The 27,021-nt window shown below is 43.9% G+C and overlaps 1 protein-coding gene across 4 annotated transcripts in view; it reads right to left on the bottom strand.

Annotated features, from left to right (window-relative positions):
- FGF13 (fibroblast growth factor 13) overlaps positions 1 to 27,021 on the bottom strand; it is a 300,336-nt gene that overhangs the window by 4,970 nt on the left and 268,345 nt on the right. For all 4 annotated transcript variants that reach the window (XM_083159475.1, XM_083159478.1, XM_083159476.1 and 1 more), the window contains one exon: positions 3,187 to 3,385. In XM_083159475.1, coding sequence (XP_083015601.1) covers positions 3,187 to 3,385 — 199 coding nt within the window. The remainder of the gene's footprint in view (positions 1 to 3,186; positions 3,386 to 27,021) is intronic.

Raw genomic sequence — 27,021 nt, 5'->3', positions numbered from 1 at the left:
CACACATCGCTGCACCGATGTGCCAGTTATCGAACTGTCACACAATCCTTGACCCCGTCGATTAACTTGATTTATCCAGCATGCTGGATATTAATTGCCGGGATGCTAGCAATGCATGGTGCCACACATCGCTATGGCCCCTACACATGGAGAGATGTAGGGGCATTTTTTAAGTGATCTAGTGAGATCGCTTAGAAAATGCCCAGGGATAGCTATGTATGTAGGCCCCATAAGTTTCAAAAATATAGAAGATTAGATTGCAGATCCAAATAAGACATTGCCCTGTGTTGCAGCTGTCCCAGTGACTGGTAAAACATAATATTATTACGTAGGAAAATTGCATTGGCAAAGCTTTTACTGCTGGGTCATGGAACAGTTGTACTTGGTGAGAACACAGGGCAGTGGCAGATGAGCACAGCAATCGGGAAGATCCCTGTCACCATCCAGCAGCTATTTCCATAGGAAACAGGGTACTTGTTTCCTAGAACGGCGCCCATCACATCGTATACCATTGTGCTAAATAAGGTATACAATGGTATGCGATGCGACGCAATATTGTACAATAAAATATCGCATTGCATCGTATGCCATACAATGGCATACGATGCGATCGTATATGATTTTTTATTGTACAAGCACCCTGATGGGTCCTTACAATGTTAAATGTCCCCCCATAGTCAACGCCACCCCCAGGATCAACGGCAACCCGAAGCATGGTGAGCGCAGCAAGCCCGTGAGGGGTGGCGGTACGCGTCCTCCAACCTTTTCATACCCCCACTATCCATGTCGGCGTGGAGTTGATTTTAGATAGTTTGGCGAGCGCAGCAAGTAATACATGTAAAGTAATACGCGTCCCCTTCGTAGCTCCTAGGGCAGTATTCAATGAGGCTGATTCGCCATGTTCTACGGTGAATGTGTGCTATTTTCATGCTCTAAGGTAAATCTTTTTACTGAAAAAAGTGCAATATTCTCCGACGTTGCACAGTGAATGACGGACAATTCACAATCTGATCTCCGCAATTCGCTGTGGTTTTTCAATGGGTTTTTCAATGTGATTCGCCGTGAGTGTATTCAATTATCAGATGGCGAATTGCTTTCTAAGTGATTTTCGCCATGTGTCACTATGTAGCAATCGACATCTTTTTATTGTGTAAACGGATATGCTATTTTTATTCATGTGCTTACAGCACATGAATATATATTTAATTAAAAAAATTATTATTATTTTTTTTACACATAACAGCCAGAAGGGGCCGAGAGCTGAGAGCCGCTCATTATATATTCATATATTCACTGCTCCCGATCATTACATATGCATGATCGGGAGCAGTGCAACCGGCTCCCTACCTGCGTCCCCTGCTAGCTCTCCTGGGGGCAGCTTGTGCTGCCTGGGTCCCGGGGAGCCCTCCTCCCCCCACATACATTCTGGGGCAGGCAGGGAGACTTCCATCTCCCTGCCTGCCGTCGTCCCCCGGCTCCCTGCGGCATCAGCCGCAGGGGTTAAGAATCGCTGTCAGGGACAGCGAGCCCCTACAGCATTGAATACGGTGACAGCGAGGGCTGGCAGCGAAGGCTCCAGCCCACCGGAACACGGCGACTGTGCAGCGAATCCTAAACAGGATTCGCTGCACATTCCGAGTATTCACATTGAATGCTGCCCCTAGAAATTAAGCTTTTCTGAGCTTGTTAAACTGGAAAAGACCAGGAATATGGTGACATCAATATTCAGCAATATATGGAACTTGCACAAGAGACAGCAGAATATTTTCTGTACTAACTAGCTCTGCTCCCTCAGTGTAGGATATTCATGAAGTAACAGCTGTATAGCGGACTGTAAGAGATCAATTAATGGGTCCCCTATGGTTCATATTCTTTTGATACATAGACTCCATAGCGCTAAGAAAGCAAACATGACTTAATAAAAGCGGTAACTTTTCTGCCTTCCTCATCCTAACTTTCATTACTAGACGTATCAGAATTAAGGCCCCCATACACTACGCGACTTCTCCATGAAAGGAAGCCGATTGTGATGCTCCTTGAACCGCATGGAAGGGACACATATGATATATAGTATGTGGTCCTTTTGCATACAATATTTGGTATGCAATCCCATTCCCCGCAGCTGGGATGGGGGCTGAGTCGGAGTTCGAACGTGCAGCAGATCCGACTTTCAAGTGCATGGGACTGCACATTGGATCAGGTGTCAAAAACCCCCGATTTGGACACTTTTTGCTTCATCGGAATCGGGTAAAAAGAGGCCAAATCGGACCTGTGAATGATGATTGTGGGTTATGTCACATACAGTACTGTATCATTTGCACAATGTTAACCTTAGAGTTTATATATACTTGATTGAAGCCTTCTGGGGAGATGTATCATGCTTACAGGTTGATAAAGTAAAGAAGTTGCCCATAGCAACCAGTAAGCTTCTAACTGTAATTTTATAGACAAATGATAACTAGAAGCTGATTCATTGGTATGAGCAACTTCTTCAATATATCTCTCTGGAATGTTATGCCTCTCCTCCTTAACATCCATTGTAGATAGGCAGTCGCCAGTGCTGGATTTCCCACTAGGCACCTGAGGCACGTGCCTAGGGGCAGCACATGCTGGGGGCAGCACGACAGAGATCTTTCCTGCAGGATGCGGCAAAAAATGGAGCTGGAACGGGGCAATACAAGGGTTCTAAAGGCAGCGTGGGGATCCAATTCTCACTGAAAATGGGGAGGCTCATTATAATCTATATTACAGGGGCAGAGGCACATATAATATAGCGAAGGGGCACATTATATTCTATACCATAGGGAGGCACAAAGACAAACAATGATTAGCATTTATTTTGGGGGTGGGGGGCAGCTAATAATGTTGTGCCAGACTCCAAAATGTGTCTACTGCTGTCACATTTCTAAAACCACCCTACTCCTGAAGGTGGAACCTCCCAGGAGAAACCAACATTCCTCTTCCCAGATCACTCTGTTGCTGACAACCTGTTGCATTAGTGCAATTACATTCCTATGGGTTCCTCCCAGGTCTACCTTGAAGTTTGTAAAAACTCTACTATTTCTTTTTCTAATTGTTGAAGCTACAATACAAAATTGTCTTCTCTGGTAATGACTCATTGTCATTTTGAAGGGAATATTTACCATTGACATGTAATGCGATAAACAGATTATATATACACGCTACCTTTTAGAGGTTTCGGCAGAAAGTGAGCTGCAGGTTTGTTTTTCTTTACATGATTTCCTTTCATAATTTCACCCTCTTTGTTGAGACCCAAAAACCAGCTCCGTCCCGAACCCTGCTGTCTGTAGATCATTGAAGAATATGTCACGTAGTAATTTTCAAACACTGACTCTTTGAATTTGCACTCAGGCGTAAAATGTTCCTGTAAAATAAATGATAGGTCCTGAATAATGCAGTTAGTGTAGAATAATGCACAGAGCTTTAATAATGAAAAGCAGGAAGAAAATGAGGATTATTAGTCTATTTTTACACAAAGAATAATCACTAAGGAATATTAAATCAGAGGTGTGATACATTATTCATCTGTACCACTATAGCAGTGTAGGCCCGCTCATCCTGCTTGTATGGCACTGGTACATATAACTGCAGCACCCAACCACATGTTTACAGGAATGAGGCAATAGCAACTTGTGATGAGACCGCGATTATGACCTACAGGTAACTTAACAAACCTCAGACAAAGTGGAACATACAGTATGTAATACCTTAACAATATACAGCGAGCGATCACTGCATGCAGTTATATATGGAAGTAGGGCACAGCTCTGTAACAAAACGTATTCTGCATGGTGTGGCAGCGGTTCTGGTAAAATTGAATTACAACTGCCACGTCTCCTATTATGGTCATGAATGATGCAAGGCGTTGACTAGATAGAGCAGCTGGAATCCCCCCTGCATTAGCCTATGACATTCTGCAAGTCGGCATGAACAAGTCAGCCCATTAAAGAAACCTTTATACAATGAACACAACTGTACAAGGAAATTAAAAAGTCAATTAAAATTTACAAAATGAAACAAATATTGGCATTTACAACCAGCGAATACAGTATTTACACAATATGAATAGAATTCCATACATTCATTTAGAAAATTAGTTTTAACAGATGCACTCTCATGTATTTTATGGCCAATGTATTACATGCTTTAAAAAAAAAAAAGGCCAGAGAGGAGAACATTCAACTATTAAAGTCACGCTATAATTGGCTGTAGGATGTCCAGCTCACAACCAATCAGTGTCCTCTGAAATTAACGAATCCCTGGACTACATTTTTGACTCTTTCAAACTTTTTGCTTACTTTTAAATAACATAGAAATGTCCAGAGTATTAAATGATGGCCCTCACATTGGTTTACTGGGTTGTATCTTAATAGAGCACTTTGTGCTGAGGGTGCTGGGAAAAGGTAGGAAAGTGCTGGGGTAACAGAAAGAGGTAGCATCCTGCTAGGTAGGGGCATGCACCCTGCATCATAGTGGCAACTGCAACTGAGCACTTCAGAAAAAAAAGCTTCTTTCTATACCAATAATAAATGCTATGCACGGAGAAAGGGGGACAGGAAGCATGGCCAGCAGGTCACACAGCACCATGCTCCCAACAGTGAAGAAAATAGGGTGTGACCTCATGATCGTGGCATTGCTATGAAGCCACAACCCCCTTTCCCCATGGCCACACCTCCTACCCTGGAGCGTGGTGGGGCCACGCGCGAGGGTCCCACCAGCTCAAGTCTAAATGTGAAAAAGGGAATCATATTTTTAGTTTATTCAAGTTTTTAGTAGTTAGAAGACAGTAAATCCTTCTTTCTTCTCAAACACTGAAGGCAACTATAACCGTCAGCTGAAAAGGCTACTGGGCAAAATTAAAATATCTCAAGAGGAACCAGCAGTCAAAACTGCGTGGGATGAAACGGAGAGGAAACTCACTAAACCCCTTTTGAATATTTATTTTGACATTGTGGCTCATCAGAGAGAAAGGCATGAGGCTCGCACTCCTGAGACCGCGGCTATACCATTGCACTACTCATTTCAATTGAACATTTGAGTAGACATTGCACAACTCATCACCGTATGCTTTTCATTAACATTAGCAGGAAATCCTTTAAGAAATCTATGAGCTGCTATTGTAAATGTCTGTGCAGCACAACAGGAGTATAATGAAGGGGGTGATTACTGTAAAGAATGAGTCGTTTACAGACCTCCTATAGGCATAAACACACAGAATGAGCACATTCGGAAAACTGATTTGTTTCTATTCACTATTATTCAGCAACTCCTATGTTTTTCTTATAGGTTTGCATTCTGCATTGATACATACAATATATGTTAATGTGTGTGGCATTGCTCACAAACAGTGGCCCTTAATTCTGGATGACTCGTAAGGCTGAAAATTCGCAGCCTTGTGTCCCCCCCAGACACCGCCCACCAAATGGCGGTCTGCCCCCCCCGCACACCGGGTTCATTCGCACGACCTGCGCATGGATGTTTAACATAAACATCCATCCGCAGCCTATGTGGAAACACCCACATCATTCGATGGTCGCCGACCATCGAATGATGTGGAATGAGCAGGCATATCTATGTCACTCTCAGGTCACTTAGCTGTGCATGCACAATCCACAGGGACTGGGCGGGCAGCTGACATCCGGTGATGTCAGCTGACTGCCCCCCCCCCCCCGCTCCTGTTACCATGGGAATGCCCAGAGTTTTCATGGGAATGCCCATGAAACCCTGGGAGTTCCCATGGACGATTTCCCGAGCGCATGGTGGACCAAACTAATATGAATAACCCCCAATGTGTAGTCAGTCAATAGTTCAGAACCAAATGTTAGACATGCATTAGTTAGACATTGACAAAAGCTAGACATGCATTAGTTAGACATTGACAGAAGTTAGAAATGCATTAGACATTGACAAAAGTTAGACATGCATTAGTTAGATATTGACAGAAATAGATATGCATTAGTTAGACATTGACAAAAGTTAGATATGCATTAGTTAGACATTGACAGAAGTTACACATGCATTAGTTAGACATTGACAAAAGCTAGACATGCATTAGTTAGACATTGACAAAAGTTAGACATGCATTAGTTAGACATTGACAAAAGCTAGACATGCATTAGTTAGACATTGACAAAAGCTAGACATGCATTAGTTAGACATTGACAGAAGTTAGATAAGCAATAGTTAGAGATTGACAAATGTTAGACATGCATTAGTTAGACATTGACAAAAGTCACTCTCAGGCAGGGGCTGGCTGGCAACTTTTAGCCTGGGGGGCAAATACCAGAGCACTGGCCCATAAGTAACAGCGCATTGTTAAATTTAGGTTTTGTGGTTTAAAAATATGTATTAATAAAAAAAAAAAAAGTTACTTGTTTCCTAGCACGACGCCACCGATTTTAATCTTATGGCATCGGGTCTATGAAATCGGGTCGCATCGCATGCGATGCGACCCGATTACACCCGATTTCCCATTGTACAGCCACCCTGATATCTGATTACTATGTTAAATGCCACACGAGACCTGATTTTTAATTGTACACCCACCCTGATGGGTAATTACTATGTGAAATGCCACCCATTGTTAACGGCACCCCAGTATCAACGCCAACCCGAAGCCCGCGAGGGGCCGCGGTACGCGTCCTCCGACCTATTCATACCCCCACTATTCATGTCGGCGTGGAGTTGATTTTATATAGTGTGGAGAGCGCAGCGAGCCACCGAGCCCAAAGCGTGGCGAGCGGACGCGGATTACTTCACATGTATTCCATGTGCGCTCACCACACTGCGCTCGCCACACTATCTAAAATCAACTCCACGCAGACGTGGATAGTGGGGGTATGAAAAGGTTGGAGGACGCGTACCACTGTACTTGCCACGCTTCGGGTAGGCGTTGATAGTGGGGTGGCGTTAACAATGGGGGCCATTTGACATAATAATTACCCATCAAGGTGGGTGTACAAATAAAAATCGGGTGTGTGGGTGCATTTAACATTGTAATCAGCCATTAGGGTTGCTGTACAATGTTAAATCGGGTGTAATCGCGTCGCATTGTATGCCATTGTAATTGGGTATCGGGTCTGGTCGGGTCCCATCACATACCTTAACTAATGGTATGCGATGGGACCCGACGGGCGCCGTGCTAGAAAACAAGTACCAAAAATAATAATAGGACACCACAGGCTGCTCCCCTGTATAATATCAGGACACCACAGGCTACTCCCCCTGTCTTATAATAACAGGACAACACAGGCTGCTTCTCCTGTATAATAATAGGATCCCCACAGGCTGCTACTTCTGTATAATAAAAGTACACCACAGGCTGCTCCCCTTCTATAATAGGACACCACAGGCTGCTCCCCTTCTATAATAGGACACCACAGGCTGCTCCTCCTGTCTTTAAACAATAACAGGACCCCACAGGCTCTCCCCATGTATAATAACAGGACCCCACAGGTTGCTCCCCTGTATAATAACAGGACCCCACAGGCTGCTCCCCCTGTATAATAAAAATACATCACAGGCTGCTCCCCCTGTATAACATGACCCCACAGGCTGCTCCCCCTGTATAATAATAATCATAACGGGACCCCCACAGTCTGCTCCCCCTGTATAATAATAACGGGACCCCCACAGTCTGCTCCCCCTGTATAATAATAACAGGACCCCCACAGGCTGCTCCCCCTGTATAATAAAAATACATCACAGGCTGCTCCCCCTTTATAATAACAGGACACAACAGGCTGCTCCCCCTGTATAACATGACCCCACAGGCTGCTCCCCCTGTATAATATTAATAATAAGGGGACCCCCACAGGCTGCTCAGCCTGTACAGTCCCTTACCTTGATGCCAGACAAGTGAAGTGTGTGAGGCAGCAGCAGGCTGCAGCATGAGGAAGTAGGTGGAACAAACAGAGAATCTGTAGTGGCCTCCTGCACTAGACATGTCCTCAGTGCAGGAGGCCGGCGGCCATGTTTATGGAAACCAGTCGGAAACTGGTCAGCCTGGCTGCAGCAGCAGCCTCAGAACAATGGCGGCCCCCACAGGACACGATTGAGCGTCCCGGGGGGGCACATGGCACCCTGCCCCCCTGCCCAGCCCGCCTCTGCTCTCAGGTCACTTTGTATGCGCACTCAAAGTGACTGCACATGTGCTGGGCCAGAGAATAATGTACTTTGAAATAAACCGTCTTAATTCACCATGTATTGCTAATCAGGAAAGCCATCCCTTCCAAAACTGTGAATCCATCACAAATAGCAATGTATTCACAGATCCAATTGCAAAACCCGAACCGTTGATCAATCTTTTTCCATCTGCGCCAGTGTAGGCCTTCACAAATCTGCTCAAGAATCAGGCCTGAAGTGGCCATCGCCATCATCAGAGACCCACCTAAAACATGCCTGGGCTTGCCTGCGTTTTCACAAACAGAAAATGTCATGTTTTTGCCCCTGTACACTGGTTTCATTTCAATCAATCTGTGGCTACTCTCCTACACTTCTATGAGTACAGATATTTTTTTACTATTTGGACCCCCGTATGCAAGATTTTCAAATTCCCTGATTAGCAATCCATGCTGAATTAGAGCAGTAACTATACACGGAAACATTCCATGTAATGGGGGTTAAGGGCATGTTGTGGGAGTGTGAAATCACTGAATTACACTGAATAATTCCATGTCTTCGATGTCTGATATGTTTTCACACCAGTGGCGTAAGTTCATCCAAGTTGCTCGGAGACAAGATAAATAATGGTGTCCCCCAAATAGCGCAATCGGTAAGGTGTCTATCTCCAGTAAAACAGATCATGGGTTCGTATACAGGGTGTGACACTTGCAAAAATGATGTTTAGAATAAAGAGAGTGTGATGCCTACGGTCTTGTTAGGAGGGAAAGTCAGCCACAGAAGCAATATGGATGACTTTCTAACTGATTCAACCCCGCAGGGGAGGAATGGTGCCCCCTTGGGAGCAGGAGCCCAGCGGCAGATGACTCAATTGCCTCCCGTAGTTATGCCTCTGCTTCACACCCCCAAAATGACAGCACACCTGACTTCATCCAGCAGCACTAGTCATTCTTACATTTATATGAAATAATCATTTCTAATCGATCACTTCTACTGAATGACATATCAATATACAAAGGAAATACAAATGCAGTATATCCCACACGCCATCACAAATTCTAAATATAGCCTTCAGTAGAAGAACTCTCAGAATGCTGAATGTTCTGGCTTCACAGTTCAGCCGTGCTCAGGCAAGCAAGAGGACAGACTGTCAAGTGTGGATCCACTTAGATGAGCATTTGAAATCTTTCAAAAAAAAAAGTATATGACATATATGACAGTTGTGTCATCACAATAACCACTCTCTGCGGTTGTCAGCAGGTCTGAGAAAATAGACAATTAAAATATAATTGTCAGTTTTATATCAGCATGATACAATAGGAGAATTTTGCTGATGTGTAACAGATATTAGGCGGTTTATAACTGTGCAGTATTACTGTAATTATAAAGGTGCATACTCTCCGGAGACCCCAGGCTTGCCTGCGGGGTGTTCCACTAGGTGTGTCCCAGTAGATGAGCCCATCTACAGCACTAGTAGGGATCAATAAATGCGCTGTATCTGACCCTGTGGCCGTTTTAACAATCGTTTTACTAACCACGGACATCGCTTACTGTATTGCTGAATTTATTTTAGTAAAAAACACAGGGATTTATTTATTATTATTTTTATTTTTTCCAAGCGCTAATGTCGCACTCATGGAGTAACATACCATCTGACTGTGCAATCACCCATTAGTAGACACCCAGGAGAGTTGATTCAGTCTGCATGACGTTTTGCTGCAAAGTTACTCTGCTGTCTGTTCTGTCACTGTATACAATTGTAAAGCGCAACCTCACAGAGACGACCATCGAATGATTTTTCCTGTCTTCGCAAAAAGAACTGACTTTTATTTGCGTGTGCCAGGACGAAGATTGGGTGTGCCAGGACGAAGATGGGTTTTCATGGGGATGCCCATGCATGAGGTCTAATCTGTAGGGTCTGACCCGATGCGCACGGGACCGAGCATCAGGTCAGATGGGAAGTAAAACACATCTGAGTTGGTCCGATTTCTCGGCCCGATCCGTTGGAATCGGGCGAAATCAGCCCAAATCGGATAAGTGTATGGACACCTTAAGTATATTTACCCGTGTGCCCTGCAGCCATGAACTCACACATGTGCAGCTGGCCAGCATTGCTTTGGTAAGTAACACTGCTACCTTAGGGATTGCAAGGACAGCTCAATTGGTCCGCTAGTAAAGTAGATGAATACATAATCATTGAGGGCATAGGGCCAATAATATCATTAAAAAAGATGGTTTGTGTCATTTTTATTTGTTTTAAAATATCACAGATAGATACAGTAATACAACTCTAACGTTATTCGGATGCGAAGTCGCACCCTTGCGAGCCAACCAAACCCATTCGCAAGGTGGATTCGCACACAGGGCTTGCGAACGGATGTTACACAGTAACATCCATTCTCATCCTTGTGGTAACCGCCCACTTATTATATGCATGTACGCTCGGGGGGGGGGGAGCGGGCAGGCAGCTGGCATCCAGTGCTGTCAGCTGCCCGCCCCCCCACACCCTCGTCATCGGCTATTAGCATGAGAACACCCAAGAAACGCTGGGCGTTCCCATATGCTAATGGACCAGCCCGCCACCCCCCGCCCTCCACACGCAAGGATAAGTGCGTGCACCCAACGGACAGACTGTTCGCCATGGACACAGGCACCCAGCGAATGCGCAGAAATGCTCATGTGCAATAGAAAACATTGGTCCCTGTACGAACGAGCAGCCACAGCGAACAGACCTGAATAAGGTCCTTAATGCAATACTAAACTATCTACACAGCTGCATTGAACTGGAGACCTTTTAGATGCCATTTCATAGGCTAAATAAAATACATGACAATACAGCCTATAAACTCACTGGCCATTAGTCATATGTTGAGGTGTATAGAAAGTGTGGTGATTATATCAAGACAGAACAAGTTGTTTATTACGGTTTCACTAGAGGGATCATTTATGTTATCCTATTAGTCTTTCCTGGATGAGATTCAATGTTTGGCAAGACAAGATATAAATGAATTTTAAAAACATGACTCATTAAATTGTATATATTGTGGGCTACAGTAGGTGGTAATCAGTTGGAGAGATGTCTCACAAGCTTAGTCTTCCCATATTACTTGAGTTGTGTGGGTAATTTATTATTTTTTAGTAATCTTAACCCTTTGAGTCCAAACAAGAAAATAGTTTAGGTGATCCGCGCCACAAGACTGCAGCACTGTAGACACCAGGGATTACCGGTCCCAAAATATACGATCCAAATATACAGAGTGGTGAATACACTATTTATTCTTTATATTTTAAAGACTTTTTAACATTTTTATTGTTATTGGAATATTGTGACCTAAATAAAAGTGCCTTTTTCATCCATCTTGGACTACTGATGATTGGGACACCCTCTGACTGTGTGACGTGAAAGAAACCTTTCAAGGACTATAGGGCACTGATGCAAGGTGAGCTCTGATCCAACTGGAATAAAAGGCTGGATAGATCGGGTTAAAGATACCTTTATATGCCCATAGGGCACGGCAGAATGGTCAGTTGCAGGGGGTGATACCCCCTTTGGCTATTTATTATCCAATAGATACTGACCATTTTATGCCTTGTCTTAGTTAGTTTTTATTGTTGGAGAAACATTCGCCAACATCCGTCTGGGAAAGACAGACCATTACTCACATTCAGACAGCGCAACTCTGTATATTTTAACCTTTTGAGTGCCAACATCTGAGTGATGCTCAGTCGGGATGCCGACGTCGGGAGCCCCATACCACACCCCTTTCAGACAGTGGGATGGCTGTATTATTTAGAATAGCACGAGGGAAGTTAGAAACTGAGGATGACACAGGCAGGACTATAGAAACAAACCATGGTAAAAAAAATCCTAAGCATTTACAGGTTTCACCGTGGGATGTGGAAAACAGGAAACATAAGATATAGATTAATGGAAGGACGGAAAGACTGGGACACAGAGTAGAGCCGGACAAAATGCTCCAGCGACCTGCAGTGTAACTGCGTAATTTGTATACTGCTAGCGGCTGCTGGGATCTCATTACAGCAAGGCTCGTAAAGGCAGACACGGTACTGGGAGCCATAATAAGACAACATGGACAGGGATATACCTCATCATGTGATTCAGTAACCTGAGTGCTGAGGTCCTTGGCACAATACCTCTGCAGAAGCCTATACTTACAGTACTAAATGTACTGTGGATTTCCCTGTACATATACTGTAATAGGTCATCCCCCATGGTGCAGTAAATACATTAATGATGAGGCTTGACTCTGACTCATGCTACTTCAAAGGCTCTCTTTGAAAATGCTTAATATGAAAAAAAAAACATGGCAACTGGATTTCCCTCCTATTATTGAACAGAAAGCAGAGCGGAGAGGCCCAGGAAACATGAGCTGCATATAGATGAGAAACAGATACAGCCTATATAATACATCAGACTACAGTATATAATGCAGCACTGATATGTGGGTGTATGGAATGCTGGCATCGTTTATACAAAGGATACAGTACAGCAATACAGTAGGCAGCCAAATAGCACCATAAAACAGAAGATATAACAGCCCAGTAATGAATTCCTGAAGATTAAATTAAAAATAGAAGAAGAAAAAAAACAGATGAGGACACATTAGCGCAAATGGATGTAAATCTATCACACACACTCTGCTGTGAATTTTCAGAATTGGCAATACATGGATTAAACGGCTCAGAAATGTAATTAATTAGACTGAGATTCCAAACAATAATTTCCAACCACTAGCATGGAGCTGTAGTTTATCTCATCCTGGTGTCTCTCATATTTACACTCCACATCAGCAATATAAACCTGAATAAGTAAAAACTAAATCTTGCTGATGGCATTGAACTACAAACATTTGATCCCATGATTCACTTCACCCTCTGATGCCCATATTGTTATCCAACTGTAATATGCAATACCAGGCAAGGCATGCCTCACAACTTTCAGGATGGGCGAGGAGGGCACCCGAAATTTTGGGGGTGTGGCCTAGCGGAAAGGGGGCCTGGTCTATAACTGTGACACTACCGCAAGGCCACGTCTCCATGTTTGCGCACAGCCTCTATTCACAGGTAACAGGGGGACTTCCAACTGCCCCCACACACACACAGTCGCGGGACACTGTCTGCCCCGGACATTACCGCAGAAAGCAGGACAGTTGGGCAAGGCTGTAACAAAGGGTAGGCAAATGCTGCAGTGACCTAGAGTGAAACGGCAAGGGACAAGCATAGTTGCTGACCTGGTAAGAGTGTATAGGGAGCTGTTTATGGTATACACACACAGCCAGAGGCAGAACTGCCATTGGTGCAGCAGGTGCAGTGGTGCACTGCACCAGGGCCCCTTAGGACTAAGGAGCCCACTGCTGCCCCTGTCACCCTCTTCACCATTTTTCCCTGTCACAGTCTGCCTCCCCCTGACACTCCCTTTCAACCACTGCTGTGTGGTGTATTGTGATCTTGGGTTGGGATGAGGGAAGGGGGGCAAAATGGTTAGGGCAGCCCAGGGTTCCTCTGTGCGCTGGTGGTTCCCAAACGTTTTAGAATAACGGAGTATCAGAATTTTTTTCACGGCGCCCTTAGGGCTAAAGTTTCTCATTGAGAGGGTCGAAAAAAATATTAAGTTAAGTAAAATGTGTTTATCTCATGATCATCCTTAGGTCATTTATGTGGTAAAAGATTGGATTCACTTCATTTTGTACACCGCTTTCCTATTACATGAGCCATAAATAATTTGAATTGGTCATGAAACACTAATCCAGGGCACCCCTGCAAGTCCCCCACAGCTCCCCAGGAAAAGAGGCGATGTTTCCCCTAGCAACCAACAAATTATGTCTAATATTACTCTTGCATTCTAGAAAATTATAGGCATAAACACAGAATCAGAATCCCGAGGATCTCTGTGTCAATGGAAGTCTTTGCTCAGTTTTCACCTAAGCAGTGCTGAGCTGTATACTCCTATATATACACAGTACTGCTGCTTTACACCCAGTCTCACCCTGCTGTACTGGACATTTATTGAAGACTTTCACATAGGAAGTTGTGAATTTAGGAAGGTATCCGTTTACAAAAATAAATATTTCACTTTACATATAGACTACATTTTTCGGTACTTGTGAGTTATCCGGGCGTCCGATTTTTTGATTGTATGCCTTAAGTTAAGGCATACAATCAGATGCGATGCGATGCGATATCGCATCGCATCGCATCGCATGCGACCATCGGATGCGATGACCCGATTTTTCCATAGGAATCAATGTTAAAATGATTCCTATGGAAAAAGGGGTCCTTTTCATACCCCTACTATCCAAGTGGGCATGGAGTTGGATATAAACCTGTGGCGAGCGCAGCGAGCCACCGAGCCCGAAGCGTGGCGAGCGAAGCGAGCCCCGCGAGGGGACGGTATTCCGTGTCCCCTCGCGGGGCTCGCTACGCTCGCCACGCTTCGGGCTCGGTGGCTCGCTACGCTCGCCACAGGTTTATATCCAACTCCATGCCCACTTGGATAGTAGGGGTATGAAAAGGACCCTTTTTCCCATTGAATTCCATGTTAAAATGGACTCAGTCCATTTTAACATTGATTCCTATGGAAAAATCGGGTCATCGCATCGCATCGCATCCGATGGTCACATGCGATGCGATGCGATGTCCCGATCCGACCCGATTTAAAAATCGGACGCCCGGATAACTCACAAGTACCCATTTTTCTCTTAGCAACACATATATAAAAATAAATTATAATAATTCATAATAAAATTGATCAAATAAAATGAATAATAAAATAAAGATTACACTGAATACATCAACAGATATCGCACCTGCTCTATGCTGAGGCATATAAAGGACTTATAACTCACATAAAGCATACATATTCCAAACCAGTATGTCCAATAAACAATTAAACAATATAATATAACTAGTAAGCCTGCTCAAAGCTGATGCTGCAAAGCAAGTCTGCTACCTTGGGATTGCCTTGTGTTTGTGCATGTGTGAGAGAGAAAGTGATGTAGTTTTACTTGCTGCCAACAGATGGCAGTGTTTCAGAGGCACACAATTAGCCACTAGAGATATATATATATATATAGATGATCATCATAAACAAGTAAAACAGTACTAAATTACACAATAAAAAGCTACATTAAGTAATGTGTTAAGTGCCTGTTACCATAATTTGCAATAATGATGCTACCAATACCTGTAACCAGTGTTATTTTTCAGCAGGAGCTCAGTTCCTGAACCTCTTATTTAATATGACATCATCATGAACTGGGTTCCTGAACCGGTTCTGGGCCACAATGTACTTTCCATAGGATACGTTTTATTTTAAAGTCCGCTGTGAGTGCCCCTTCTCTCTAAATACAATCACTCTCTCTCTTTCTCTCTCTCCTTCTCTCTCTCTCTCATCCTGTTTCAAAATCATTGATGGTCTATGGCCGATGTGGAATACTTTTGCCATTAATGGAGGAGAACCAGATGGTTTCCCGACATCGATGGCATAGTAGAAACAATGTTTCTTTTTTTCTTCTTCAAAGTGCCGGGACACAGACCATAACACCCGGAAGCCCCACCCCCACATTTGCATTAGTCCTCCAGCCATTCAGTCAAAGGTGATGGATAACTATCGATATCTAAAACTATCGATGGTTATCCATCACATAGTTTCTGACTATAGATGGCTGTGTGCAGAATCGCACAGTTGGCCTTCCCTAGTACTTATAAATGTGCGCTCATTAGATAAATGGATTTCATTAAATGAATGTTACCAAATGCTGCATCTTGTCCTGTTATATATACAGACCATTTTTTTTAGCTTCGTTATGATATAGAACCTGCAGACGAAATAACTACTATAGTTCAGCGCTCAAAAAAAAAGAAAAACGAATTGTTGGTGCAAACTAATTAGTATTTGGCAGAGTATGTGTGTTGTATTGATTTGCTGTTGACATAGATTTGCACTTGCTTTGTCTAAATTACAGAATAAATCACAATGGCCCTTATTCTGATTGACGCGGACTTTACCGCATACTTTCGGATCGCGTCTTTACGGCGTCTGCGCATGCGTGGAGAACGCAACGCGCATGTGCCACGCCTTGACTCGGTACCAGTTCGGCCAGATCCCGTCCAGAACTGTTCTCCGCTATCATTCGGGAAATAGGGGCGTATTATGGGCGTCATGCGGAATGACACATGGGCGTAGTTTCAAAGTGGGCAAAACGGGGCGGAAACATGGGCGGACACGGGGGAGTACACTTATGTTGGGGGGCGTACATTCGGAAACCACTCCGAATGCACGCGATCAAAAAGGGCAGAAATGTGCGGTGTCCACAAGTGTACTATTGCTTTGCGGACACCACTCGTTCATGCGGTAGGCGAACGTACGCCTAATGACTACAACCATTAACACCTGAACCCAATAGAATCTACTCCTTTACTCATTACTCACTAATAGGCCGCTTGTCAGTGCTTTAATTGAAACCATTGCTGCTTCAAGGAAACCTTAGTAATCCCCCACATATGCTGTACTTGTCCCACACTTAAAAACTGCTAACAATGGACATGACTGAATATTAATACTATCAATACACATGTGTATTAGACATGTATAATAAGTGGGTCATGTGATGTATTGCAGAAGATACTTCATAGTGGGTTGTTTGGCGTAAATACTCCGCTTACGGGCGGTAGCACCGCTTGGCTCCCGTTCGGATGCGGTATTTCTGTAATACTCTGTAATACCGTGCAGAATCGGAGTGTTTCTCCCGCACACGCATGGTTTGTATGTCGTCCGTAAACACGCCCTGTTCTTAAAGAGTGAGTCCGTCCGAATGCGGAGGACCCGTGGGCGTTTCTACGGACGATGGCCGCACGCGGCAAAACACCGTGGCGTGCGGACCGCACCGTAAGAATGCGGGAATATCCGCACCGATCAGAATAAGGGCCAATGTAATGATCTCTGGAGTAAATAAATCTGTTTTTTGAGATTTTACTATTCTTGGTACACCTCCAGTTCTGTGATACGTACTGGGACCTTAACACGTAGGTAAGCAGGCATAAGAAAATGGACAGCCATTGCTCTGTAGCGCAAGGCTGAGCACTGCCACCATGTCCCAATAGGATATGAGCGGAGAGATTCTGAGCTGGACAAGGAACAAAGCAGCTTTGTCTAGGTGTGAGCATAGCGTTTGATGAAGAACTGAGGCACATACTTAAACTGCTTTTTTACAATTGTAAACTAACACATATACCATTTATAAAAGAAAAGATGAAATTTAATAGGATGAGAGATTCCGTTTTTTTAAAGCAGCAATCATTTACACTGCAAAACCAGTTTGATTTTGCAATGTAAATGATTGCCGCTTTAAAAAAACCTGGAGATTTCTTACCAAATCTCTCACTTTTTGAATCTCTCATCCTATTACATTTCACCCAATATATTTTTTCAATCTTTTTTTTTTTTTAATTGGCGGCATCGTTAAAGCATATGAGGTTTAATAAATGAGAATAAATGAAGGCAAGCGTTCGTTTCTCTCTTCTATGACAACAATTGCTGCGTGTTTTCAGCCACTAACACATCCGTTAGAATATTCTCTTACACAACACTGTGAATAATTTATCTGAATGGTACTTTGGTTATGTACTGCAGCTAAATAACTGACAGTTCCATTACTGGTATATCCTTAAGCTAGGAGCCCAATAAAAAGGTTTTATTCACCATTCACCATTTTATGAGAGTTGATGCTAATTTAATAACATCTGCTTTCCGGTCTACACACTACAGAATTATCTGTTTCTCTCTGAATAATAACATGTCCTAAGGATTATGAAAGGTGATGTTTAATTACACTATTTGGATAGATCATTTACACAGCACAATGGGCCTGATTCAGTAAGGCACACTAAGCAGCGGTCATCCGCCACTTAGCGAGCCCTGTAATGCCGCACGCCGACCGAACGAAAGTCCGCTGCCGAATCCCCTCAGTAACATGCAAGGGGATGTATGCAAACACATCCCCTCTTCTCGCATGCGGTCAAAAGGGAAGAGAAATAATTTGATGGTCACCGATCATCGGATGATTTTTCTACCCTTCGGAAATAAAGGTCAGTCAGAACTTATTTTTATTTCCTTCTGTGTCCACCGAAGAGGCCGCCCATAAAACACTGGGTGTTCCCCTGGCTTGGCCTGTTGTCCACCCCAGCCTGCCCCAGGCTTGGAGACTGTGAACCCCCCCCCCCCCCCACCTCCGCAATGGACTGTCTGATCGGTGATGAATCTCCCCCAATATATAAGTGCTCATCGTTACTACAAAACTTTCTACAGCGAGCCAGTTCAGATTAGATGATCCACAAGGTTTTTAAACAAAAAAATCCCCCCTCGGTGCTGTGCTGTGTGGAACGGTTACTGCATAGTGCGTACCCAGCTGTACTGCCTTGCCAAAAACACTTGTGTCATTGTGAAGTTCAACGGAATATATTGGCGCTGTATAAATAAATATAATTATTATTGTTATTATTATTAATACAAATATTAAATAGTGGAGCAATGGTTACTATGGGATTGGTATGGAATCCCGGCGTTCAAAATCCCGACGCTGGAATCCCGACCGCCGAAATCCCGACAAGGGGGAGATATGGAGTGCCCCCCCTTGTGTGCTCAGCACACTAATTTATTCTCCCTCTATGGGTGTCGTGGACACCCACAGAGGGACAAAGTGCCGGGATTTCGGCAGTCGGAATTCCGGCGTCTGGGTTTTGACCACCAGGATTCCGACCGCGGGGAAAGTGACTGCATTCCGATACTATATACCACATTTCTACAGTAAAAAAGATTGAGAATATTATAATTTCTTTTATTATATGCATTATGCTGGTTTTTATCATTAGCTTCAACTAATTAACAAAAATCAGCTGTCTCTTCCCCTCTGTGTACTGTATCCAATATTTAGAGGCCTATTGGTCAAATGACAGTATATTTGTGGGATATTTACTATTGTGGGACTCCAGATGGTATTATCATACAGTAGGACCCCAGGCATGTCCAAACTATGGCCCTGCAGCTGTTGTGATACTACACATCCCAGCATGCCTTGCCACAGTTCTAACATTCCCTATTAGCAAAATTGTGGCAAGGCATGATGGGACTTGTAGTTTCACAACAGCTGGAAGGCCATAGTTTGGACATGCATGCAATAGGCTATAAACTACTATTTCCAACAATTACCAGGAGAGGGTTCCGCATGCACAGAACAGCTTTGACTCCTTCTACAGAACCAACATTATTGCTTTTAGGGTCATTTCACTTCTTTATGTACTACAGTGTAAATAGATTATTGCTGCGAAACGCGTCAATAATTCATTCTAATTATCGGGTCAAATACCTGACAATTAGTAATTATGCAAATTTAGCATTTAGTTTGAATTAATTTGATTAAATAATCTTATGTAACAAGATGATGCACATAAGTGTGCTGTAACCTACAAAAAAACAATACGACATTTACTTTCATTAGCAGCAGTATCTCTAAGCTGGGAAACTGGAATATCTGATACGTTGCTCAAGGCTACTGCTAATTTGCTCAGTGGTATTATGCTAGCCTATGCCTACGTTCTGTAGACAGTCAGTGTTATATGCCGTACCTAGGAATAACTGACATTTTAAACCTTCAAGGGAGATATATCCCACAAGCTCTTAGATCTTGGAAGCAATGATCGTCTCTGTGATTGAAAACTATGATAGATGAAAATTACCGGTTTGCATTAAAGCCAGGAAATCTTAGCATTATATTTTGCACATCATATAGTAAAGGTGAAGCTAGTTACTGGATTTCAATACTGCTGTATATTATTTCCAGGATTTCTAGCTAGCAAACAATGTAAGGATAAAAGAGAGCAAGGAACAGAGAAAAATAAATTGAAATCAGTAGTTTAATTAATGCAAGTTAAATATATAAAAGACTCATGTTTCATTAAAAAAATCTACAGATTGAGGGGGGTAGTCAATCTCCCACCGCTATTCGTGATGGGGGAAATAGCGGCGGGGCCCTATTCAATGCTGTCTTTCCTGATAACATTGAACAGGGATCTCGGCAGAACGGGCCGACTGCTTCTAAAGTTCTGCCGAGAACGGCCATGGATTGTCGAGCTCCTGGCTGCAGCTCGTCCATCCACGGCCGTATATCAAGGCCACACCACCTTTTTGGTGTTCAGCAGGCAGGACATTGAATCCAGCCTGCGGATTGCCATTCGCGCCGGCGGTCCCAGCTGGTGGGCCAGCCCGACAGTCGTGTCCCGGGATTGAATATCCCCCTAAATGTGATGTATATGTGTACAGACCTGAACATCCTAAAAAATCCTTAACATTAATCAGTTGGTTGGCAATGGCTTTTAGACAATCTTCCAAAGCATAATATACACATCCCCTATATTCTACAGTACAGCTTGGCCAGTGTGCTGCATAGTAAGTCACATCGCTGCAAGAGTCAGACTTTCCAGTCACCTTAAACAGAGCTCCAGAGTCCTCTATAGTGTGACTGGGTGGCTTGTAATAGCTGTGAGTTACAACTGTGAAATTACCTGATCTCCGATGCGATTAGGCTCCTATTTCATGTAATAGCTTTAACACTATTCCCTTTTAAGCAAAGCAATGTGAAAATGATACTGTCAGTAACAAACCTAATGGGGAAAATACATAGCAAAGAGTTGCACTGAACAGCAGACCTTCAAATAAACCCCGATGCATGGAGAGGCGGATTTTCCCCAAGGCAACCTAGGCGTCTGTCTAGGGCCCAAAATCTCCCAAGGGGCCCCATTAAAATATCCTGGTCATCCAAAACATTGGCAGAGGAGAATTGCACAACTACCGCGTAACGTCATGACATCCTGTGGACTTTGATAGGATCAGTGGCAGTTTTTTACCTATGGTCCACAGGACTGTAGCCCCCCCCCCCCCAGGTAAAATCCACCACTGTATTAAAGCCAGATGCAGTCTATGAGACTGCATTGGCTTCACTGTGACTGGCAGTGACTTCCTATTGGAAGTCCGACCTGCCAGTCACCAAGGCAGTCCCATTGGGAGGTGTTCCCTCCCTCCGGTTCCCTCCCTCTGGTACGCCTTTCTGCGGGCTGCCGTGCAAAATCCCCGATTGCGCATGCGCAGTACCTATATCGGTACTGCGCAGGCGCTGGTCCCAGTGCCTGTCATCTGTATTATACAGGCGCCAGGACCATGAATTCCTTCTATGGGCTGCTGCCGAAGCAGCCCATAGAAGCTAGCCACATGCACAGTACAGATGTTTGTACTGCGCATTTGCCAGTCTCAGTGCCTTTCATCATTGCACAGGCGTCGGGAACTCTCTGCAGGGACCGGGAGCAGTGTCGGCAGTGACAGGGGGGGTTGTGTGCCTGTATCGCTGTACGCCCATGGCGGCTGTGGCCAGAGGCAGCCCCCCTCCCCTGAGACACAAAATGGTTTCATCCACTGTATGTGAGCGGTCCATTTACTTTAAATGGGACACAGGTATTATGTGTACAAAAGATCTAGAGCCTGATTCACATTTGTATGCAATGCCGATGTTGATGCAGCTGAGCATTTATAGGTAGACTGTGCATGTGCCAAGATACTCTAGTGATGCCGCCTGCAATCAGCAGCAAAGATATAGTGATATGTATTGTTGGAGTGCCCCAAACCGGTATCTTGCCTAGGGCCCCATAAGGTCTAAATCCACCTATGGGTGGATGGGTAGTACTCCTTTGGAACAGCGTCCATGGAAAATGCATTTGAATTATACTAGCGCTATATAGTGGTATCTATGGGTTAAACCATATGACACACACATGAAAAAAAAACAGCGAACAATAAATATTACATGATTAAAATATAAATTTATGTGGATTTACATCATCTAGCACGACGCAGTCTGATCCAACTGATAATGAAAAAGGAGATCTCTGCAGGGTATGTATGTGGATTTTCAGGCTTGGGTAGGCAGAAGATGCAAAGGCAAATAATGCAATTATACAAATTGTCTGCTCTTCCCAGTGCTAAGCAATTGCACATTGTGCTTCATGGAACAAAGGCGAGATCATCTTTTCTCCTGTAAGCAACTTATCTCATCTTTTTAAAAAGATTCTTTTACTGTGCATTCAGATATTTTATCACTAGCATTTAAAGCTTACATGTGGGAGCATATCCAGTGGTCCGCGACAATTTCTGATTAGCGCAGTTATGCATTCTCTGCATCTTCCGATGAAAAACAAAAAGTCACCGGTAATTTCAAGTTTTGGTACTTGTTTCCTAGCACGGCCACAACGATCTTGATCTGGGGCATCGCAGGTACAAAAATCGCGTCAGTCGCATCGCATGCGGGCTAAAAAATCGCATGCGATGCGACAGACGCGATGCCCGCGATTTCCCATAGGGAACAATGTAAAAAATCCTCAATTTACCGAAATCAACATAGGGAACAATGTTAAATGGGGCAGAGACCATAAAAAACCCCCCTGACCAGTGAAATGGCCCCCCAAAAATAGTTAACGCCACCCCACGATCAACATGAATCTGAAGCGTGGCGAGTGCACCGAGCTCGCGAGGGGCGGCGGTACGCGTCCTCCGACCTTTTCATACCCCCACTATCCACGTCGGCGTGGAGTTGAGAATAGATAGTGTGGCGAGCGCAGCAAGCCACCGAGCCCGAAGCATGGCGAGCGCAGCGAGCCCCGCGAGGGGACGCGGATACCTTCACCGGTAAACGCGTCCCTTCGCGGGCTTCACAGGTATCCGCGTCCGCTCGCCACGCTTCGGGCTCGGTGGCTCGCTGCGCTCGCCACACTATCTATTCTCAACTCCATGCTGACGTGGATAGTGGGGGTATGAAAAGGTCGGAGGACGCGTACAGCCGCCCCTCGCGGGCTCGCTGTGCTCGCCACGCTTCGGGTTGACGTTGATCGTGGTGTGGCGTTAACTATTTTTGGGGAGCCATTTCACTGGTCAGGGGGGTTTTTGGGGGTCTCTGGTCCATTTAACATTGTTCCCAATGTTGATTTGGGTAATTTGAGGCATTTTACATTGTTCCCTATGGGAAATCGCGGGCATTGCGTCGGTACTATCTTATGCTTTTTTTGGCCGCATACGATGCGACCGACGCGATTTTGACTTTACCCGCAAAGTTTTAATTATTGGACAAATAGTTAAATCAGCCTGTGCCATAAAAAAAAATAAAAAATACACATACATATTGGATAACAGTATAAATGTCTATTAGAGAGAAAAAGTAAGAAATTTGGGGTATTAAACGGTTTCTTAGGCTTTTTTTTTTCTGTGCAGACAAATGCCTGTAAGGTGGCTTTTGAATCATTTAAAGCTACTTTTAAAAACGGGATAACCCTTTGAGTGGCAAGTGAATTTATCAAAATAGTTGTGAAAATTGGCAAGCAAACATTTTAATTCATCATAATGGCCTGTAATACCTTATACAAGAAATATAATCTAATTAAATCTAATTAAATATAATTTTTTTATTTGAATTGATATAATAAATTAAGGATGGCTATCGACCATCGATCATTCAAAATCATCAATGGTTCATGGCTGATGTCGAATACTTTTGCCATCGATGGGGGGAGAACCAGATGGTTTCCCTACATCGATGGAATAGCAAAACGATGTTTTGCTTTTTTTTTTTAAGTGCCGGGGGATGGTGCATAGCTCCGCCCCCTGACAGCCGCAAAGCCCTGCCCCCATGTTTTGATTGGCCCACAGGCCAATCAATCAAACACAATGGATGACCATCGATATGTAAAAATATTAAGCACTATCGATGGCCAGTTGCAAAATTGCCATTGATGTCAACCATCGATGGCAATGGCAACGATGGCCATCCCTATAACAAATGTGAGTGACGCTGGCATTTTTAGAGCATGCTGTAAAGTATCTTAACCCCTTCCCGACATTTGACGTACATGTACGTCATGGTCGGGAAGTACTTCCCGACATTTGACGTACATGTACGTCATGGCTTCTAACTGTCACTGCGTCTAGAGACGCAGTGACAGTTAGGTGATGTCTGCTGTCCCTGACAGCAGACATCCCCCCTCGTCGCCCAGGGGGGGCAGGGGTGCCCCCCCCGGTCGGCGATCGCTGTGATTGGCTGTTCAAATGTGAACAGCCAATCACAGCTATTTCTGTGTTACCGGCGGCTATGCCGCTCGGTAACACAGAAATCGGTGGTGATCGGTGCAGCACCGATCACCACCGATCCGCAGACACCCCCTCCCACCCCCCCGGCAGCTCACCGTCCAGGGCAGCAGCACCCGGCAGTCGCAGCCGGAGCGCACGCAGCGTGCGCTCCCCCCCCCACCCCCGTACCCACAGCAGCAGCAGCAGCAGCATGAGCTGCTAAAAATAAAAATAAATCAAATCAGCTGAATTTTATATATATATATATATATATATATATATATATATATATACACATGTGTATATGTGTGTGTGTATATATATGTGTGTATACATATATATATATATATATATATATATATATATACACACACACATATATATATGTGTGTATATATATATATATATATATATATATATACATATATATATACACACATATATACACATATATACATATACATACACACACACACACATATATATACATAGATATTCCCGACATATGACGTATATATACGTCATGGTCGGGAGGTACTTCCCGACCGAAGACGTATATATACGTCATGGTTTTACTGTCACCGCGTCTATAGACGCGGTGACAGTTTGGAGATGTCTGCTGTCCCTGACAGCAGACATCCCCCCTCGCGGCGATCGCTGCGATTGGCTGTTCAAATGTGAACAGCCAATTGCAGCGTTTTCTGTGTTACCGGCGGCTAAGCCGCTCGGTAACACAGTGATCGGTGCTGTACAGCACCGATCACCACCGATCGCCAGCCCCCCCCCCCCTCCCACCCGGCAGCCCCCCTCCCTCCCACCCACCCGCCGCAGCGCCAGCACCGCTCCCACCCCCCCGCCAGCCGCAGCGCCAGCCCCCATCCCAAAGCTGGTGACCAAAATGGGGTCACTTGTGGGGGGGTTCCACTGTATTGGTGCTTCGGGGGTCTTGCTAATGCGACATAGCACCCACCATTCATTCCACCACCAAAAATCACTCCTTCCCTTCTGAGTCCTGCCATGCACCCAACTGGTATTTTTTGGTCACATGTGAGGCATTGCCGTACTCGGGAGAAATTGGGGCACAGATTTTGGGGTGCTTTGTCTCCTTCATTCCTTGTGAAAATTAAAGATTTTGAGCCAGAACTGCATTTTTCTGTAAAAAATTACATTTTTTTACAGAAAAATGCAGTTCTGGCTCAAAATTTTTAATTTTCACAAGGTATGAAGGAGAAAAAGCACCCCAAAATCTGTGCCCCAATTTCTCCCGAGTACGGCAATGCCTCACATGTGACCAAAAAATACCAGTTGGGTGCATGGCAGGACTCAGAAGGGAAGGAGTGATTTTTGGATTTTGCAGCACAGATTCTGGTTGAATGACCCCCGAAACACCCATACAGTGGAACCCCCCCACAAGTGACCCCATTTTGCAAACTACACCCTTCAGGGAATTCATCAAGGGGTATAGTGTACATTTCAAACCCCCCGGGGTTTCACCAATTTTGATACAACTGAGCTGTGAAAATGAAAAATTTATTTTTTTCATTTTCACTGCCCAGTTGTACCACAATTGGTGAAACCCCTGGGGGTTTGAAATGTACACTATACCCCTTGATGAATTCCCTGAAGGGTGTAGTTTGCAAAATGGGGTCACTTGTGGGGGGGTACCTAACTTTTAGCATTTTATGGTGCCTAGAAACCTACATGGTGCCTAAAAAATAATCTCATAAAAAGGAGGCTCCAAAATCAAGTAGGTGCTCCTTCTATTATGAAGCCTGTGGTTTGGTCACCGTGCATACTAGGGCCACATATAGGATATTTATGAAAACCAAAGAATTGGGGGAATCAATTTTTAGTCACATTTCTCTAGTAAAATCTACTGTGTTCCTTAGAAAAATGTATTAAAATTGAAAATCCGAAAAAAAAATGAAATTTTGAAATTTCACCTACACTTTGTTTTAATTCCTGTGAAACACCTAAAGGGTTAACAAACTTCCAAAATGCTGTTTTGAATACTGTGAGGGGTGCAGTTTTTGAAATGGCATAATTTATGGGGGTGTCTCACATACAAGTCCCTCAAAGTCACATCATAACTGACCTGGTCCCTAAAAAAAATCAGTGTTTGAAATTTTCTTGAAAATTTGAGAATTTGCTATTCATATTTTAAGCCTCCTAGTGTCCAAAAAAATGAAAATGAGGTTGAAATAATGATGGAAACATAAAGTAGACATATGGTCTATGTTAGTTATTCACTATTTTGAGTGGTAAGATTATTTGTCTCACAAGCAGAAAATTTAACATTTTGCAAATCGCAAAATTTTCCATTTTTTCACGATATTTTGGTATTTTTCACAAAAAAACACAGACTGTATCGACGAAAATTTACCACTAACTTGAAGTACAATGTGTCACGAAAAAACAATCTCAAAATCACTGGGATAAGTAAAAGCAAAAAAAAGTTATCCCCACTTAAGTGAGACATGTCAGAATTGAAAAAAAGGGCTCTGTCAGGAAGGCAAAAACAGGCTCTGTCAGGAAGGGGTTAAACATCTACAACAGAGATGTTGGCACTCAGAGGGTTAAAAAACAACTATAACTCCATATATCTGTCTCACATCTATTAACCCATTTGCCTGCACTTGGCACACTGCAAACTAATGTAAGTGTAGTTTGTAGCCTATGAGTATTGCTAGACTCAGTGC

The sequence above is a fragment of the Crinia signifera genome, chromosome 9 (assembly GCF_055691185.1).
Source record: "Crinia signifera chromosome 9, ASM5569118v1, whole genome shotgun sequence".
In the NCBI taxonomy this organism is placed as follows: domain Eukaryota; kingdom Metazoa; phylum Chordata; class Amphibia; order Anura; family Myobatrachidae; genus Crinia; species Crinia signifera.
This window is presented reverse-complemented; position numbering and strand designations above follow the sequence as displayed.